Source organism: Aquila chrysaetos, assembly GCF_900496995.4.
Source record: "Aquila chrysaetos chrysaetos chromosome W unlocalized genomic scaffold, bAquChr1.4 W_unloc_3, whole genome shotgun sequence".
Lineage (NCBI taxonomy): Eukaryota > Metazoa > Chordata > Aves > Accipitriformes > Accipitridae > Aquila > Aquila chrysaetos.
Window position 1 is genome coordinate 3,373,768 of NW_024470323.1, and position 19,605 is coordinate 3,393,372.

General features: G+C 56.8%; 2 protein-coding genes across 11 annotated transcripts; one reads left to right on the top strand and one right to left on the bottom strand.

Annotated features, from left to right (window-relative positions):
* Positions 1-1,588: 1,588 nt before the first annotated feature.
* LOC121233006 (sigma non-opioid intracellular receptor 1-like) lies at positions 1,589-5,832 on the bottom strand. Of its 10 annotated transcripts, XM_041121588.1 has the most exons (6): positions 5,114-5,832; positions 4,102-4,302; positions 3,472-3,564; positions 3,082-3,151; positions 2,478-2,654; positions 1,589-2,074 (listed from the first exon to the last, which is right to left on the bottom strand). In XM_041121588.1, exons 1-6 carry the CDS (start codon positions 5,709-5,711, stop codon positions 2,029-2,031), a joined length of 1,185 nt encoding a protein of 394 aa, XP_040977522.1. In that variant the 5' UTR covers positions 5,712-5,832; the 3' UTR covers positions 1,589-2,028. The 10 variants fall into 10 exon arrangements, with proteins under 10 accessions (XP_040977522.1, XP_040977515.1, XP_040977518.1 ...); XM_041121581.1 differs by having other exon boundaries at positions 2,478-3,369; XM_041121584.1 differs by having other exon boundaries at positions 1,589-2,654; positions 3,284-3,564.
* LOC121233011 lies at positions 3,895-14,546 on the top strand. The gene is made up of 6 exons (XM_041121599.1): positions 3,895-4,151; positions 5,839-6,010; positions 6,961-7,017; positions 7,509-7,631; positions 8,672-8,752; positions 14,484-14,546. The coding sequence occupies exons 1-5, from the start codon at positions 3,895-3,897 to the stop codon at positions 8,732-8,734; spliced, it is 672 nt and encodes a 223-aa protein (XP_040977533.1). The 3' UTR covers positions 8,735-8,752; positions 14,484-14,546.
* The last annotated feature ends 5,059 nt before the right edge of the window (positions 14,547-19,605 follow it).

A 19,605-nucleotide genomic window follows, 5' to 3' on the forward strand; every position in this document is an offset into this window, starting at 1 on the left:
AATAAAGTGAAAGCAAAGGTCGTGCGCGAAAGCAAAGAAAAACAAATGATATTATTCTCTACTTCCCATCAGCAGGCGATGTCTGGCCACTTCCTGGGAAGCAGGGCTTCAGTACGCGTAGTGGTTGCTCCGGAAGACAAAAATGCCCCCTTTCCATCTCCCTTTACTTAGCTTCTATATCTGAGCTGACGTCATATGGTATGGAATATCTGTTTGGTTAGTTTAGGTCAGCTGTCCTGGCTGTGTCCCCTCCCAAGATCTTGCCCAGCCCCAGCCTGCCGTTGAGGGGGGGCAAAAATGTTGGCGAGACAGCCTTGATGCTGTGCCAGCACTGCTCAGCAGTAGCCAAAACACTGGGGTGTTATCAACACCTTTCTAGCTACTGATACAGAGCACAGCACTGCGAGGGCCGCTATGGGGAGAATTAACTCCATCTCAGCCAGACCCAATACACTGGGGTTAAACCACGACAGGTGAGAAAGGTATCCCCGGCGCAGCCCTTAGCCCGGATGGGGATGCAGCCAGTCTGGGGGGGGGATCCCCTGCCCATGATGAAATTATTGACACAGGCTCTATGGAAAACACTGCTGAGATTGTTCACACTAATGTTATTTAGCAGCAATATTTCTGTAATAAAAGAAATTAATGAGCAAGAGAAAAGACCTGTCCAGAGCTTTGATTTTCTCATTTTAATAGCATACTTATTTACTCCCACCAGTGTGCCCATTGGATTTTCATTATATGGCCTTCGCTGTAAGTGGAGCGGTATTGATATGAGCTGCTGAGTTAGCGCCTTCCCACACAGGCCAGTGTGGGATTGCTCGTGTTCCTCAACAGGGCCCCAGTAAACCCCAGGGAATGGGCACGGCATGCCCACACACATGCACATACACAAATGTCCTACCCATATGTGCCCAAGCACTCACATATGTGCAATTGTTCTGACCGTATGGACAGCTGTCCAATTGTTATACCTATATACATGTGTGCACACACATGTGCACACCCCCCCACCTGTCCTGCCTACACCCACCTGCAAACTGTTCTACCGATACGCAAGCACACACCAACACATGCCCAAATGCCCTGCCAAGACACACACAAACCCATCCTGTTTTGCACCTATACACATGTGCATGCAATCTGCCCGCCAGCATGCACACACAGACATACACACACAGAGCCTATAGATCCTGTGATTCCCTCCTGTGCCTTTCTCACACCGGGGGGGGGGATGCGTGTGTCTGTGTGCGTGCATCTGTGTAAACCTCTCAAGGACCACCAACCCACTAGGCCTGGGTCCGTCCACCCCCAGGGCCGCACGCCCAGCATCGGCACCGTCTCCAAAAAGGATAGAGCCCCCTCGGACTTCCGGGTTCCCTGTGGAGGCAGGGCCCTGGCACCAGCCCAGGCTTTCAGATCCCAGCAACTGCAGCGGAGAGAGGAGTAACAGCACCATCTCCTGCCAGTCCCTGGGAGCTGAGACAGGCCTGATACTGCCCAGCACCGCACCTCCTGGCTCCCAGGACCCTGGGCAGGATGATGCCAGCTGCCCGGGGACACCTATCTGTCCCCAGCTGCCAGCAGGACCCCTGCTGAGCCTGGAGGCGGCCAGATCCAGCACCGTTCCCCATGGCAGGGGCTCAGCACGCTCCACAGACTCTCCCAGGGATCCAAGCAGGTGGGATGAACAATTTTATTACTGACATCTCTTTTTGGGTGGCAAATTAAGAAGTAGCCCATGTATGGGGCTGCCAGTTGGCGGGACAGGGACAGTCCGGGTTGTGGGAGGAGGGACACGCTACAAGCCTGGTGGCTGGGGACACACACATTAATTTGGCAGCAGCGCAGAGGCGAAAGCCCTCCACCAAGCAGCGAGCCCGCCTGGGTCCGGCCACAGGGCTGCGAGTGGGGTCTGCAGCCAGGCTCAGCCAGGGAACCACGGCACTCCCTCGGTGACCAGGACTCTGCACCAGGAGCTGAGCAGGGTGGCCATCCCTAGGGGGTCTCACAGCCAGGGGAAGTGTTTCAAGGGGCAAGATCCCATCCTGAGCTAGTACAGAGGTTCAGGCACCTGCAGACACTAGGTATGTGCATAGACCAGAGGCCACACAGAACAGGCTCTCAGTTAAAGTGACAGGTGGTAGCTTTCCCCCTTGGGGGGGACTGCAGGGAGGGGGACTGTGGGGAAAGGGACCCTCTTCCAGCCCCAGCTATCCCCTCGGGCAGATGACACGCAGGGGACCAGGAGGGACCTCCAGCACAGAGGCTGGGCATCCCCTGACTGCTGGGGGGTCCCAGCGCAGATCCCGCCCTGTGCCAGGGGGACACTGTGTGCTGCCAACCCATGTCAGTGGGGATGGAGCCATGGGAGATGCTGCCAGCTGGACACAGTGCCCTGCGCTGCCTGCAGACCTGGCAGCCTGCCAGGGAACCTCTTGGCTGACCTTTACAGTGGGTGCTCTGGCCCAGCTCACCTTGTGCACCCTGCCCCGAGGGGCATGGTGCAGCCTGGCTTGTGCCAGCATCCTCCTCCTGATGTCTCGGGAGCTGCAGAAATTTCGCAGAGCCCAGGGACAGCCAACCCCAGCCCCTCTCCTGCTGCACACCGGGGGCACACAGCGGTGTTTGTACCCCACAAGGCGACTCCAGCCCTGGGGGATGGAAAAGCAGGACATGGCTCTGCTTGAAAGGGGGGACAGGCAGGTAGTAAAGAGAACTGGTGGTCTGCATTGCGGTGACTGCCACGGTCCCTCTGTCCTGGTACCCAGCTGGCCCATGGGGAAGGACAGAGCAATTGGGGGGAGGCATAGGGGGTCTCCTGCTGCCTCTGATAGAGCCTGGGGAGGAGGAGGAGGAAAGGGGAGGAAGGCTGGGAGGAGAGGAGCCAGCTGTGCCCAGCAGGGCACCCCAGTGAGCCGGGCTCAGCTGCCCAAGGTGCTGAAGAAGGCATTGGCTTCCAGGAGCAGGCTCTTGGCGTAGACGCGCAGGGTGTAAAAGAGGGTGACAAAGTCCTGAGCGCTGAAGAGGGTGTCAGCCAGGGCGAAGGCAAGCGTGGAGGGGATGAAGCCCCGGCCGTACTCCACCATCCAGGTGCCTGCGCTCCACTGCACCGACGTGGCCTCTCCCGCCTGGTGCACGATGGTGTCCCCTGCCAACACACACAACCAGCACAGCTCCCAGCAGCTGCCCCATATTGTTCCCAAAGAGATGGGTGGGACCAGGACCTGCAGGGCTGAGCACCCCGGTCTGCGCACCCCAACCCCTCCCCAGTCTTGCTCACTTTTCTCTTACTGGCACCCACTGAGATGCTGGGATGTGCCCCAGGGGACACAAACTGCCCCATCCTGAGCTCTTGGCTTCTGCCAGCTGGAAGGAAGAGGCTCTGCGACAGCAGAGGACCAGCCCACAGAGCAATCATGTCCCAGGACATGGACACAGCCTGCAGGGCGCCGTGGCTGCTGCGCTTACCTGGATAGTAGATCTCACTTCTGGTGGTCCCTTCCTTCCACTGCTGGAAGGTCCCTGAGATGACGGTGTTGGAGATATCTGCCCAGTACCGACCTGCGGGAGGACAGGCAGCACCGGCTTAGAGCATCCCTGCCAGGGACAGCTCAGGAGCCCAGGTCTGGGCCACAGAGCAGCCCTCTGGGGGGGGAAGGATGCCAGCCCCGGGGCCTCAACACACCAAGGAGTGCGGCTGGGTCTGGTACCCAGGCTGCCTGTGTGACCAGCCACATCCCAACAGCCTGGGCTGCTCAGTGTCCTTAAGCTCCATTGTTTCCAGCATGTTTGGCATTTGCTCCCTGATGAAGCGCTGGGAAATGCGATGCCCGCCACCACCTGCCAGCTGGATGCAGAGAGTCCTGGCCATGTGGCACGGCATGGCACAGCATGTGCCGGGACCTGCAGGCATTGCGGAACACCGCGGGGGCTGGTCCTCATGTGGAGGGTGTTTTCCAGCATCGTGCTTCCCATCCAGAAGTGGAGCAGCGGGCTCCCTGCCCCAGGCACACCACAGCCGGGGCAGCTGGACCTGAACAAGCAGGGTGGAAAGAGCTCAGAGAAACCCCTTACCTGCCAGCCCTGTCTCCTGCTTACCTGAGTGGCCCCCGGTGTCGACGGCTGTCCCAAAGAGCAGCACATACTCGGTGAGTGAGGCATGCAGGAGGCACATGGAGCCCATCCACCTGCCTGCGTTCACGAACATCCACTGCAGGTCTTCATCTGGCAGGATGTGGCCTGGGTGCTTCTTCCGTAGCTCCACAATGATCTTGGAGAAAGCCAGCTCGTGGTCCAGCCCTGCAGCACCCGGGGTCACCATGAGTCCCTGGCACGAAGCAAGCCCTGCTGGCCCCCCCCTTGACTCCCCTCCCCAGCCACAGGGTCACAGCACATCCTTTGAGGGGTCTCCCTAGGGGAAATGTCTCCTTTCAACAGCCTTCCATTCCCATGGCTGCAGACCCAGCCCCGCTGCCTCCCCGGATGGTGATGGAGGATGTGCAGCACCAAGCACTCCAGCCCTACAGCCTATCCCAGGTGCTGGGCTATATGGGGGACCCAAGCAAGGTGACAGTGACCCTGCCCTGGTGACATGCAGCCCCTCCGCTGTGACCACACACCTTGCACCCTACAGGGCCAGCCCTCCCCTCCAGCCCTAGTTGGGGGGTTGGTTCTGCCCCTGACCCACTTGGGGCTTGGTTCCTTGACCTGGACCAGCCCCAGCACAGAAGGAGCTGCCTTAACCCCAGGTTCAGCCCCAACAGGGCTGGCTGATCCTGCTGCCCCAGGCCCCATCCCTCCTTCATTCCAGTCCCATTACCCTATCCCAATCCCCCATCCCAGTTCCCCGGTACTGATCCCTTCCCGATACTGGTCCTGCTGCCCCAGTCCCAGCCCCCTGGCCCCTCCCTGACCCCAGTCCCATTCCCCCCGTGATCCCAGCCCCCCTGTATCAGAACCTCCTCGATCCCGCATCCCCGCTATGGGTCCCTTCCCCAGCCCAGGCCGCTGCCTCCCCCTCCTAGTCCCCAGTTCTGCTTCCTGCTCCTCGTCCCCATCCCTCCTCGGTCCCGTTCCCCCCGCAGGCCCCGTCCCCACGGGCGGCGCGTACCCGCGTGGTGCCGGGCGAGCTGGGCGATCTCGGCGGGCGTGAACTCGTACCGCTTGGAGGTCAGCCAGCCCCGCAGCCCCTGCAGCACCAGCGCCAGCACGCCCAGCGCCAGTCCGGCCCGCAGCGCCTGCCGCAACGCCTGCCGCAGCGCCCGCAGCGCCCGCCGCCCCGCCGCCCCCATGCCGCCCGCCGCCGCTCTGCCCCGCCAGCACCGGGACGGGGAGCGGGACCGCCCCCGCCGCGGCCAAGCCATGCCCGGCCGCGGGCGGCCCTGCTCCAGCAGGGCGGGGCGGAGCGGCGGCGGCTCTAAGGGGCCGGTCCCGCAGGGCGATGTTGATGCTGTCGCCGGGGCTTTCGGGACAGCTGCAGCATGGAGCCGCTGGTGGGGGAGGAGGAAGTGGGGGGCGGCTGCTTCCGCCCCAGCGGTACGGCCGGGGCTGCCTCCCTCCGGACTCCCGGCAGAGCCCAGCCCAGCCGCAACCCGGGAAGCGGGGGCTGCGGGGACCCTTCCTGCCCGGGGGGGGGGGGGTGGCAGCGGGGAACCCCCCCGGACTGGGACAGGGAGGAAGGGGTGAAGCTGGGGGGGGGCTGGGGGCATAAAATAGGGTGTAGACCCTCTTGCAGGGTTATCCGAGGAGGGGGCATGGTGGGTGGGGGGTGCCCGGCCCGCGGAGGTCTGCCTCCCGCGTCCCTCCCTCCCTGATGCTCCGCTCCTCTCCCCACAGAGCAGCACCAGCATGCTCGTTACAACCCGCTGCGGGATGGCTGGGTGCTGGTGTCGGCCCACTGGGTGAAGTGCCCCTGGCAGGGGCAGCTGGAGAAGCTGCCCCCGAGGATGTGCCCCTCTGGGACCCCAACAACCCCCTTTGCCCCGGGGCCACCCGGGCCAACGGCAAGGTACCACCGGGGACTCAGGCATCCAGGCTCTCCCTGCCGCCCTGTCCCCCCTGACCCCATCTCTTGCCCTGGCAGGTGAACCCTCAGTACGAGGGCACCTTTGTCTTCCCAAATGACTTCCCTGTGCTGCAGCCTGATGCTCCTGAGCCTGGTAACTTCTGGGGTAAGAGCAGGCTGCTGGGGACCCCCAAGCTCAGGTCCTGGGGGGGCTGTAGGGTAGGTTACAGGGGCATGGGTGCTGCCCTGGTCCCCTCTCCCTCCCTGCTCTCTGTCCTTCACCAGGTGACAGTGATTACCCCTCATTTCAAGCAGCAGCAGCCTGGGGCATGTGGTGAATACCTCCATGGCTCTAGGGGGTCCAGGCTGTGATGACAGCTGGGACCTGTGGGATGAAGCAGGACTGAGCCCACACCCCTCCTTGCGATGCCTGTTCTGTGCATGCCTGCTCTGTTTTGGGGGATTTTGGGGGTCTCATCCCTGTTCAGCTTCCCCTGTCCCTCTGTGACGCAGCAGGGCCACAGGGGGCCCTGAGGACACCCTGCAGCCCCAACCACGTGTGTCTCCTCTGCAGCAAGGTGATGTGCTTCCACCCCTGGTCGGACCTGACGCTGCCCCTTGTGTTCCCAGCAGAGATCTGGGCTGTCATCAACACGTGGGCAGAGCTGTTGGCCAAGCTGGGTGCCTCCTACCCCTGGGTGCAGGTCTGGGGCTGGTGGGGGCTGCCCTTCTCTCCCTGCACCAGGGGGCTCAGGCGGAGGTGGGAGGCTGGGGCTGGGGGCTCTGGCAGCACCCGGGGTTGGGACCCTCCGAGCCACATGTGGGTCCCCCATCCCCACCTTATACCCCACTTAGCCTTTCCAGGCAGGTGCAAGGCTCCACTTTCCTGGTGCACTGGGGACACCGTGGCAACCTGGGACTGGGACCTGCTGGCTGCACCTCTTCTTCCACAGATCTTCGAGAACAAGGGAGTGATGATGGGCTGCTCCAACCCATACCCCCACTGCCAGGTGAGGCTGTCCCACCTGTGACCTGGCTTAACTGTGAGTCCCTGTGGGTGACCCTACAACAACAAACCCAGGCGGAAGATGTGAACAGGAATCACCCCCCTGGTCCCAAAGCTTTCTGCAGCAAGGATCCCTCCATACTTGTCCTGTCACCTCCCCTCATGGGGACCATCCCTTGCGGCTGCCATGTGTCGACCTCTCTGCCTGGTGGCAGCATGGACCTGCAGACGGGCAGCATGGCTGGGGCACCCCTGCAAATGGGGGGTACCGGCACCCCACATGGGGTGGCATGGCTGGATCCTCCCAGCTTGGCAGGGTTTAGGTGTGTGTGGGGGCTGTGGCATGAGCCCAGAGCGCCCAAGGGATGGTGAGGCACTGCAGAGGGATGTGTTGGGGTCTCTGGGCTGGGTGATGGGGCAGGGTGGCGGGGCAGGGTGGCATGGCAGGGGGGGTTAGGTAGGTAACCTGGCCCTGCACCCTGATGTCCCTCCCAGGTATGCGCCAGCAGCTTCGTCCCAAATGAGGTGCGCCTGGAGGACCGGACCCAGCAGCAGCACCTGACCCAGCACAGCATGCCCATGCTGCTGGAGTATGGTGAGCAGGAGGCTCACTGGAAGGTGAGTATGTGGCTGTCATCTCTTCCCTGGGAACTGGATGTGTGCTGGGGTGGACCCCCCAGCCCCCAGAAGCAGAGCCCCTGGAGCGTCGGGGCTGCGTGTGTCCCCATTGAGCACAGTGTCCCGCAGGAGTGGCTGGTGGTGGAGAATGTGGACTGGCTGTGCCATACTGGGCCACCTGGCCCTTCCAGATCCTGCTGCTGCCCTGCCGCCACATCCGCCGCCTCCAGGACCTCTGCGAGGGCAAGAGGGACAGTGAGTGGCTCCACACCCTGCCAGCCCCTGTCCCATGTCCTTTGGGCTCAGCCTTCGTTAGGAGGCAGCTCTGCAGCAGCCTCGCTGGTGCCAGAGGGTCCATGTCCCCCTGGGGTGTAGGGCTGCTTGGGTTTGGCTTGGGGGGGGATGGGCACCTCTGTTATGCCAGGGCAGGAGCTGTGCGTCCAGGTGCAGGCTGTACTGGTGGGGGGGACTGTCATCCTTTCTGGGGTGATGAAGCATGTGGTGCCCCATATTTTTGGGGTGCTGGCTGATTAGGAATGGGGGCTCCTCCTGCTGTGTTGCTCAGGTTGTCTGCATGGATGGGGGGGGACTGGCCAGTGCATCCCTCCTGCCTGTCACTGATGTCCACCCAGGGAGAGGTGCTGAGGGTGACCTCCCCCCCAGCCAGGTATGCCGCCTGCCCTCAGTGGGGGCTGACCAGCTCAGGGTGCAGCTCCCCGGCACTCTCCTGCAGGCCTGGCCTCCACCATGCAGAGGCTGTTCATCAAGTGCGACAAGGCACACTACAAGCGGAGGGCCAAGGAGATGTCGTGACAGGGAGCAGTGGAGCCAGCTTTGGGTGAGGCCAGGGAGAGGAGTCAGCTGGGGGTGGTGACAGCTGAGGCCTGGGAACTCATGTCACTTGTGAGCCCTCAGGTCTCCCAGCTTCTCCTGAGCCTTGTCATGGCTGGTCCTGGCTTGGGGACTGGTTTTGCCTGTTCAGGTACCCCAGTCCTAATCCTGCTGCATCACCATGAACTCTGTCTCCTTCCCCATCCCAGGCTGCATCTTCCTGCCTCTGCAGCATGCTCCTACAACCACTAAAGGGCTCACCCTCCTCCTAGTCCAGTCTTACTGGTGGGGAGTTGTGGCAGTACATCCCGCCCCCCCCCATCCTGCCAGCAGGAAACGAAGCTTCTCCAGGAAGGGAGAAGGAAACCCTGGAGGCTGCAGGTTGAAATTTGAACTGGCCAGTCGAGATGCGCCAGGTACACCGAGGTGACCCTCCTGGCCAATAGAATTAAATGACCACAGGTCAGATTCGACAGGGGTATAAACGGGGTCCCGCCGGAGGACACGTTGGCAGTCCTCCTCGGAGCAGCGGGTCTGCAGTCGGGGACTCCCCCTCGGGTCGGGGCACCGCCCGAGGTAACTCCTCGAGGGAGAGAGCCCTCAGCTTTTAGGTGAGTGATACGCGCGTTTTGAGCCATCACTTTGAATCTTGGGGATTCTTAAGTCGGCCGTGTAGTATTAATTCTCTTTACATCATTGGGCCTGTGGTTTTATAAAATGTTACCGGACTTCTAACTAACTTTGCTGAAGAATAAATCTGAGTTTTAACACCTGTTGGATTTGGTTAGTCGTGCATCCGTAACATTTTAAATTGGCGTAGTCGGCAGGATGGTGTTAATGGAGGAATTATTACGGAGGCACGGCTGCAGCCCTTTCCCCCAGGTCTGGACTGGGCGAAGGAGAAGTGGTCCGACCCGGCAGCGGTCGTGGAGAGAGTAGAACTGTGCCGCAGACTTTGTCGGGACGGTAAAGGCAAAGGTATTATGTGTGCCGTCCTGGGCGCCTACTTGATCCAAGCGCAAAACCAAAAGAGTGATTTTGTTCAATGGAAGGGGGAAATGGATAAATTGAAAAGGGATAATGTTAAAAAGCAAGGAGAAATGGATTGTTTGAGGGTGGAATTGAGAAAAGGGAAGGAGCGGACGCGTTTCTTAGAAAAAAAGATTGGAAAGATGCTGGCACAAGCAAAAAAACCCCCCAGCATCACCCAAATCCGAAAGTTAATCATGGATATGGACCCTGAGGATTGGGATGGGAACGTTTGGGGAGACTCTGATGGAAACAGCTCTGAAGAGGTAGAGGAATTTCAAGAAAGAGAAGTGCGACCCCTTATTAAAACAGAAAGGCACACGGGTCCACACAGTGGGAACCCCCGAACCACTACTCGCACAACCCCTTGGTCAGGACCCGAACTCAGTGAGTTACAAGCTAAGTTTTCACGCAAGCCGGGCGAAACCGAAACTGAGTATTTGTGGAGAGTTTCTTTAACGGGGGGGACCGGATACTGTTGAGTGATGATGAAGCAAGAAATTACTGGGGACCGGGAGTGTTTCTGAACGATGGACCACCGGGGGATCGGTCAATAACGTCTCGAGTAGCTTACTGGGCTGGGGGTGTGGACCCGAGGGAGAGAGGAGAACCTATTACTATCCGGGTAAAGGGACTGTCGGAGTTAACAGGGGATGCAAAAAGCCGCCTGTGTTCAGGCCATGTATGATGGAGGGCAGCAAGGGATACCGATGACTGCCCCGGTGGACCCCCGCCACCTCAGACCCCTTATTAGAGGTCTGCCGGACGCTTTAAAAATACACGTCCAGTCCCTCAGAGAAAGAATCCAGGGGGCCATTGATCGTAACCGACAGAACCCCCATTGGCCGGCCGCGCATGTGATGACTTGGGCGGAAGTACTGCACAGCACAGTAGTTCACGGGCGCGAGATGGGATGGGCGGAGCCGAGCGGTGGCACGGAGGGCGGCAGGAAGGTCCGCCCAGCCCGTTGTAAACCCCGCCCCGAGCGGTCTCGATCTCGCGGGCGGGCGGACCGGAATTACGATCCCGGAAGGGACGCTCTCTGGCGGAAGGCACCGGCGCTGGGGGCAGCCCGAGCCGTGCTGCACGGGCAGTCCGCCGGCGGCGTCCGGAAGCTGGTGGAATTGCTAGAGGGGAAAGCTAGAGACCCAAGGGAAGCGCCAGCAACCCCGCCCCCTCGGGAAGAGAAACGGGACCCTTTCGCGGCACTGCGAGAGGAACTGGAAGGGCTAAAAACTAGGAGCTGCGGTTTGGGGTTCAGGCCGCCCAATCCACATGGTGAATACCTGCCAATGGTCTGCCGATAAAGAGCCTTATATACACATTCCTGTGGGCCCAAAACGGATAAGTTTGGAACTCTTAATCGATACAGGAGCCCAAATTAGTGTTTTAAATGAACGACAAGCTAGTGAGCTGGGAATTAGGCCATCAAGAAAGGCTATAAACATTAGAGGAGTAACAGGGGCGACAGGAAAATGCCCCATAGCTCAAACTCAACTTTGGCTACCTGGGGAAAAAAGAATGACAGCTGTGGAAGTGGCTTTAAGCCCCTATGAGGGAAATATACTGGGATTTGATGTGCTGCCAGGCAGACAATGGTATCTACCCAATGGTAGGGTGTGGAGCTTCGGGGGCAGGGAGGCAGAGGCTATTCATGTGAGAACATTGCAGGTTGCTCCTGCACTACCGCAATCTAAGGTAACCCCTGTCCCTCAATACCCACTTCCAGCTGCGGCCAAGCGGGGCATTTTGGAAGTAATTAATGATCTGGAGAAAAGAGAGATCATCAGTCGCACACATTCTCCTTACAATTCCCCTGTTTGGCCAGTCCGTAAATCAGATGGAAGGTGGCAACTAACAATTGATTATAGAAGATTGAACAGTAATACCCCACCATTAACTTCTGCCGTCCCAAGTATCACCTCAGTAATAACAGCAATACAGGCTGCAGCCCACCCATGGATGGCTGCTTTAGATGACAAAGATATGGTTTTTTATGGTTCCCCTAAGGGAAGAGGACAAACCCCAGTTCGCCTTCACTTGGGAAGGGACCCAATACACCTTTAATCGACTTCCCCAGGGATACAAGCACTCCCCTAATATCGCTCACAATGCTTTAGCCAAGCTCCTTGATGCTGTGGAAGTACCATCAGGCATTCACATATATCAATATATAGATGATATCCTAGTTGGTGGGGACAACAAGGAACAGGTAGGGCAAGTGGCTGAGGCCATCTGGAATCTGTTAGTCAAGAATGGGCTAGACATTCCATCTTCTAAATGCCAAGGTCCTGGACAAGAAGTCAAATTCCTGGGGGCATGGTGGATAGCTGGAGCAGTTGCGGTACCTGATGACACTCTATCAGCTATTGAAAAGGGACAGACTCCAAGTAATAAAACGGAATTACAACAGCTGTTAGGTACCTCGGGCTATTGGAGAAAACATATACCAGGGTTTTTGGTGATTGGCCGCCCTCTTTATGACTTGCTCCAAAAAAAACCAGAAAATGGGATTGGACTTTGCAACATACGGAAGCCCTTAACACTCTGAAAGATGAGCTTAAGGCTTATCAGAGACTAGGTCCATTGCACCCACGAGATCCTTTAAGGGTGGAATGGGGATTCACTGAACATGCCTCATACTGTGGCGTGTTTCAAAAGGGGCCACAGGGACCAGCTAGACCGTTATTATTCTCTTCCACTGCATCCAAAGAAATGGAGCGACGATATTCAGATTGGGAAAAGGGGGTCCTCTCCCTCACTAGAGCAGTTAAAGAGGCTGAAAAGCTGCATACCTCACAGGATGTTATAGTACAGGGTCCTTTCCCTCTCCTAAATTCAATCCTCAGTGGGTCACCTCCTCCGGAGGGAGTAGCCCAAAAGGCCACAGTAAGGAAATGGTATGCATACCTAGAAGGGATAAGCCAATTGCTCCCACTAAAAGAGGGTCCAACTAAGGTTTTCAAACTACAGCAACCTGTAAACCCTAACCCAGCCTTGCTGTGTCAACCGTATAAACCTTGTCCGATTGAGGAGGCACCCGAATTTGTGGCAGGCTCAGATGTGCAGGGAGTGTGGTTCACGGATGCATCTGCCCATCGAGTGGGATCAAAGTGGCAATATAAAGCAGTGGCATTGGAGATTGGTACTGGGAAGACAGTCGAGGAAGAGGGTGAAGGTAGTGCACAAGTAGGAGAACTACGGGCTTTATTACTGGCCGTAGAGAATGGTACTACCATCGTCTGTACTGACTCTTATGCAACCTTTAAGGGTGCTACAGAGTGGATATGTCAGTGGCAATCTAGTAGGTGGGAAGTAGGTCATGCGGAAGTGTGGAGGACAGAGGACTGGCAATGTCTCCTGGCAATAGGGAGATCCTGACCTTTAAAGGTGGGATGGGTGAAGGGACATGCTTGGGATGGAACCCCAGCTGCGAAATGGAATCAGCAGGTGGACCACCTGGCCCAAATCAGGATGGTCACCAGTGAGAAGGAAGATTGGGACTGACTAGCAGAATGGTTGCATATCAAACGAGGCCACTCAGGGAAAGCAGATCTCTATTATGAATGCCGATCTCGGGGTTGGCCAGTGTCTATGAAAACCTGTGAAGCAATTCTTACAGCTTGCCCGCAATGCCGAATAAGGCTTAAAGCTAATCACCCAAACCAAGCTCTGGCCCAGCATATCAGACAAGGCAAGGCTCTTTGGAGCATGTGGCAGATTGGTCTTCTGAGACCATCTCATGGGAGTGGAAAGACTCACCACATCAGTGCCCGGTGGATAATCCCGGACTTCTAACCCTGTGACCCGGTTTTAAGACCGAGGCCTAGTTTGTGCTTTCTTACAGGACCATGAAGGAACGAGTCATTCCAGTCCTTTTGCTGACAGTGATGACGGTGACAGGCGTGGATGGTGAAGATCTGGATGATAATGTCGTGGCAAAATGATGGACATTAATATAACGCGAGTCCTTGACCTCACGAGAGCAATGTAACAATTATAGTTGGTCACCAGATGTGACTATATCCTCCAACTAACCCATGGGATAATGGGGTGGAGTTGGAATGGTACTACACTACGCTCTGAAATTTCATGGAGGCAATTGTTTCTGCCACAGGGACCAACTGGTTGGGTAAAGTTTTGATATGTTCAGATTTTATTTCATGGGGTGGGCGACCAGCCTTCTCTAATCTTTAATAATGCTTGTAATTATGACTACTGTAATCTATATTGCAATAAGTTCTATCAAACGCTTGGTAGTGAAGCCTGTACTAACGGTTAAGTATACTCCTTTAAACTGTCCATACACTGAATATTCCTGTGTTTGACATTCCACTTTAGTTCTAGACCAGAAGGGAACGATGACCCACAATGAGCGTCAAACTCGCCAAACTGCACCCCCTTTTAACTTTGGAGGCAAGAGGTGACTGTACCACCACTCCAAAGAAACCAGTCGAATCATGACTGTGGTCACAGGGTGGATTGTGGCAGTACATCCCGCCCCCCTGTCCTGCCAGCAGGAAACGAAGCTTCTCCAGGAAGGGAGAAGGAAACCCTGGAGGTTGCAGGTTGAAATTTGAACTGGCCAGTCGAGATGCGCCAGGTACACCGAGGTGACCCTCCTGGCCAATAGAATTAAATGACCACAGGTCAGATTCGACAGGGGTATAAACGGGGTCCCGCCGGAGGACACGTTGGCAGTCCTCCTCGGAGCAGCGGGTCTGCAGTCAGGGACTCCCCCTCGGGTCGGGGCACGGCCCGAGGTAACTCCTCGAGGGAGAGAGCCCTCAGCTTTTAGGTGAGTGATACGCGCGTTTTGAGCCATCACTTTAAATCTTGGGGATTCTTGAGTCAGCCGTGTAGTATTAATTCTCTTTACATCATTGGGCCTGTGGTTTTATAAAATGTTACTGGACTTCTAACTAACTTTGCTGAAGAATAAATCTGAGTTTTAACACCTGTTGGATTTGGTTAGTCGTGCATCCGTAACAGGAGTGCTGCCTGCCCCGTGGAGGGGCACAGCCCTCCTGGCCAATAAAACCTGGAAGCAAAGTGCCTCTGCCTGTGCCCTGGTGACTCACAGCCTTGGGTGGGAGGTTTGGGGGCTCTGGTGGGGACCCCCAGCTGCTGGGGGGGATAACACTGGGGGCTGCAGGGGATGTGCCAGCAGCCCCATGGCACTTGCTGCTGTCCCTGTCTCTGCGTTGCCTCTTCTTCCTCTCTGGGGGGAGCTCTGCGCCTGTCTCTGAGCGCTGCAGGCTCGGGGAGGAGCTGGAAGCAGGGAGGAGTTCTTGCTGTCCAAGGCTTAGTCAGCTCCTGGGAAAGGGCTGAGGCCTGGCAAACTCGCTGCATGGGGGCTGCTCGCAGGAATGCCCGGCCCTGGAGCTGCTCCTCTTCCTTGTCTCTGCCTGGGGCTGCAGCCTTTGTCCTGTGTGCTGCGGGTACCGGGGCTGCTGGGATGCAGTGAGGGGCTGGTTCATTGCTAGCCCAGGGGCTGCCAGGGGGTCTAGCTTGGCTCACTGTGCTGCAGTGTCCCGTCCCCACCCCCAGTACCCACCCCATGGCATTGGGCAGCAGCAGCAGCCCCATCCCTGGGCTGGGGGGATGCTGCAACCAGCTCTGTGCTCTGCCCCACCATAGCCCCTTCCCTCAGGGAAGCCCCAGGGCCATGCAGGGGTAGGTCCCAGATAGTGATGCTCCACAGCTGATGTGGGGGGATGCCCAGCGCCATCTGCCATCACGTCTTCGCACAAATATTTTTTATTTGTCACTGAAGAGCCATTCTCATAACTCCTTAACGAGGCCCCTATCCTCCTTGTCAAGTCCATGAGTGGTCTCCTGGGGGCTAGAAGTATTTTGTGAGATGGGAAATGCTCTCCTCCTACCTACAAGACCATAATTTGTGGGGAGGGCCATGTCCCCCTGTGGTGGGTTGACCCTGGCTGGGTGCCAGGTGCCCACCAAAGCCGCTCTATCACTCCCCCTTCTTAGCTGGACAGGGGGGAGAAAATATAACAAAAGGCTCGTGGGTCAAGATAAGGACAGTTTAATAAAGTGAAAGCAAAGGTCGCGCGCGAAAGCAAAGAAAAACAAATGATATTATTCTCTACTTCCCATCAGCAGGCGATGTCTGGCCACTTCCTGGGAAGCAGGGCTTCAGTACGCGTGGTGGTTGCTCCGGAAGACAAAAATGCCCCCCTTCCGTCTCCCTTTACTTAGCTTTTATATCTGAGTTGATATCATATGGTATGGAATATCTGTTTGGTTAGTTTAGGTCAGCTGTCCTGGTTATGTCCCCTCCCAAGATCTTGCCCTGCCCCAGCCTGCCATTGAGGGAGGGGGCAAAAATGTCGGGGAGACAGCCTTGATGCTGTGCCAGCGCTGCTCAGCAGTAGCCAAAACACTGGTGTGTTATCAACACCTCTCTAGCTACTAATGCAGAGCACAGTTCTATGAGGGCTGCTATGGGGACTATTAACTCCATCTCAGCCAGACCCAATACACCCCCCTGCCCCATCTGTGCATCACTCCCCAATCCCCACTCGTGGGCAAGGGTGGGGGCTGGCCAGTGTGAGGCTCAGGACCAGGCTGGTTGCGGCCATCCTGGGTGCTGGTCCCATCCTCCTCCCCGATCACCACATCCCAGAGCTCGTGAGCCATCCCACCCCCTGGCTTCAGGGCTCCCAAGGTGCCCAAGGGTTTTGGGGAGGAGGCGGTGGCTTTTGGGGTGACCCTTGAGCTTGGAGCCATTGTTGCATGCAGCATCCCCCCTGCATGGCATGGGGGGTGCCCAACTCAGAGTCTGGCCTCTTGCAAACCAATTCCTTCCTTCCTGGGACAGCCAACACCCGGCCAGGCTTTGCGACCATCCCTATCGCAGCCCCCATCCCTTCTCATCACAGTAAGTGCCTTCGTGCCAACCTCCCATCTGCCTGGCTCTTCCCCAGGGCCCTGGAAAAGCAGCAAAGAATTGGCTTAAATGTGAGAATCCAGATTGGGGTGATTAGCCACTTAACCAGTTGTAACAAAGCAGTAAGTCAAGCAGTATGAAACTTTACAGTTGCTGTCTTTAAAAATGAGACTCTTGCTCTAATAAATCAGAGCAAGTGGGATTGTAAATATTGAGGCAGGATCCATATTGCTTAATTAAACAGCATCTATATGAACAGCCTGTTTGTTGTGTTGTGATTTAGGATGGAGGCTGGGGAGGCAGCATGTGCCAAGGAGCGTGGGTGCATGTGCCAGGATGCCCTCCCTGGCAGGTAGCAGCCTGCTGGAGTTTAGCTGCTGCTAAAATAGCTCAGAGATGGCCTGAGATTTTTTTAAATTTTTAATAAAAAATATTTTTCCCCTCCCAGAAAGCATCTCCTGAAAAACTCAGGGGGGAAGTCAGCAGCAGGTGGAGGAGGAGTGGGGGGTGCAGCTAGGTATGAGAGTTGGACCCTGGCTGTGCTGAGCCCCCATCTTCCCCATGACAAATCCACCTCCACTCCCCCCAATATTTTTAGCTTGCTTGAGGGGGTGGGAAGGACCGTGAGGGAGAGATGAGCCTTTCCTGTGGTGTGGGGAGGTGTTGGGCTGGTGAGGATGGGGCTGCTGGGGATGCAAAGGCATTGCAATTCGTAGAAACCATCACTGCTGTGCCCCGAAGCCTTTTATATTTTGGTAGTTACAGTCCAGTTGTAATCAAAAAGTGATTTATGGGGAGGAGGTTAAAAACATCTACCTGGGTGCAGGACGGCAGAGTGGAGGGGCTGTGGGACACCTGGCCATTGCTCCTGACCTGGAAGCATCAAAGGGAAACTGAGGTCTGTTGGGATGCCCTGTAGGGATGTGCCTTGACGCCATTTCACTTCTGCAGGGGAGCTGTTGGAGATCGTCCCGAGAAAAGTGTCCTTGGGATGGGGTCACCCTTGTCCTGAGCCCCTGTCCCTCAGCATCAGGGCAAATACATCCTCCACAATCCCCATGCTGAGCTGTTCCGGGAGGGTGAGTGGAGCAGGTGATGGGGGGAGTGAGGGGAGCTGAGCTGAAGCTCAAGCATGGAGTTATGCATTAAAAACGCATCAAGGTCCCACGGAGGCATGTACTCCCTCTGTGGCGCATTTATAGAGCCATGAGGGATTAGGAAAGGGCTGTGGTGCTTCTGCAATGGGTTGGCACATCCTGTGCTCTGCAAGGAGCAAGGGATTAGCCCAGTGGGGTATGTGGAGATGTAGAGACACTCAAGGGGGGATGGCCAGGAATTTAGTCTCATTTCCATCCCGTTTTCTGATGCTGCTGAAACAAATGGGTCAGGCTACCAAGGGACATGGTTTCCCCAGAGCTGCTGGGACTTTGGCTCGACCAAGACAAACCAATGTGCTCACCCAGGCTGTAGCAGTGCCTGTCTCCATTGTTGCCCATCCTGCGTGCTTGGGACACCCAGAGCATTGTCCGGGATGTAAGTCCTGAGATGCTGCCCCGGTGCATGGAGACCCTTTGGCACGAGCACTCAATGATGGAGGGTAACTGCTGGAGGCACATTCGTCACCTTTGATTACGTGTCCATGGCCTAAGCAGCTGCCAAAGGCTGCAGAGCTGCAAACCTGATGCAGATCCTGAGTCCCAAATCCTGCCCACCCCTCTTCCTCTCCTCCCTGCCTTCCAGCGCAGGTGAGACAATAAATATTGAGCAAAGGAAGTTAATCTGTGACCAAAGTGTTTTAATCAGAAAAAAAGGTATTAGTGCGGGCCTGCTGGCTCCTGCCAAACTGCAGTTTTATTGTCCCTCCTGGTACTGGGTTTATGGCTGTCATTTCATTCCAGTTTTACTGTTGGTTTTGCCCTTATTGAGTTTCTCCTTGCCTGCTGCTGCCCGTGACTGAATGGGGCTTTTAGGGATGTAATAAGGAAGAAATTATTAAAGTTTTAGGGAGGAAAAAGGGGAGGAAGGGAGGGAGGGAGAGAGAGAGGGAGGAAGGAAGGATGGATGAAAAGAAGGAAGAAAGGGAGGGAGGAGGGAAGGAGGGGAGGGAAGGCCAAATCCCTTCCGTTTCTATCTAAAATACACCATCAGGTGCTTAACACAAAAACAATTAAAAATTTTAAGCATATGCTAAATACCCTCATGCCCTGCAGCAGGCAGCTCCGTGCTGCGGGGACATCTGCTATGCCAGGAGAATGAAAAACAAAACCCAAACCTCTTTTATATCTTGGCTTAGATGGACACACAGGAGCATGTGAGCAACCTCTGGGGCAGCAAAAGCACTCAGCTTGTTCTGGGCCGCCTGGAGCATCACCCTCGGGCTCGGAAGCTGCCTTGGCAGGGACTTTCCAAGGGGCTGAGACCAGTGGGGAGCAATTTCGGAGGTGACTTGCCCATGCCTCAGCCAGCTGGTGTTTTTTCCTCTGCTGATGGTCACCGAGACCTCCCTGTAAGGGATTTTCAGAGCCCTCAAGGACCATGTGTCATGGGAGGGCTTCCAGTTCCAGGTGGACACAACAGGGTGTCTGGATGCTGCCCACCAGCAGCAGAGAGCCATGGGCTCTGTATGGGCTCTAGGAGGCAACCCCAGGGCTGGAATTTAAATTGTTAATAATCTGAGACATGCAGGTAATTAAATACCGTCACACTGCAGCATCCATGTGGTCACTAAGCAGTGGATTCCCCCATCTCCCCCCAAATTTTCTGTACACCCAGAGTTGGGGAGGCACCTCGGCTCTCAACTCTCAGCAATGGAGACCTGCCATCGCATGTGATTTTTGAGCCTCTCTCCCGTCCTGGGACCCCATCCTGGGGTCAGGGGCCTCTATTTAGAACAAGGGGACCCCCAGCAGGGTCCAGATTCCCCCTGGATTCACTCCAAACACAACTAGCTGGGGAGGGGAACAGGCATGGATAAGAGGCCAGAGGGCTGATCTGAGCTGGGGGCAGCCGACACGCTCGACCACAAAAGGGGGTTATCCGCTGGCAGGGGAGATGCTGGGAGAAGGCAGGAGCCCTTGCAGTGGTGTGAAATCCAGCTGGCTCCTGGCATGGCTGAGATTGGGTACCCCAGCTGTGCCTGGCACACCCTGCTGCTGGAGCCAGCTGTGAGAGCTCACAAACATCTGTGCCTGCCCGGTGGCCACC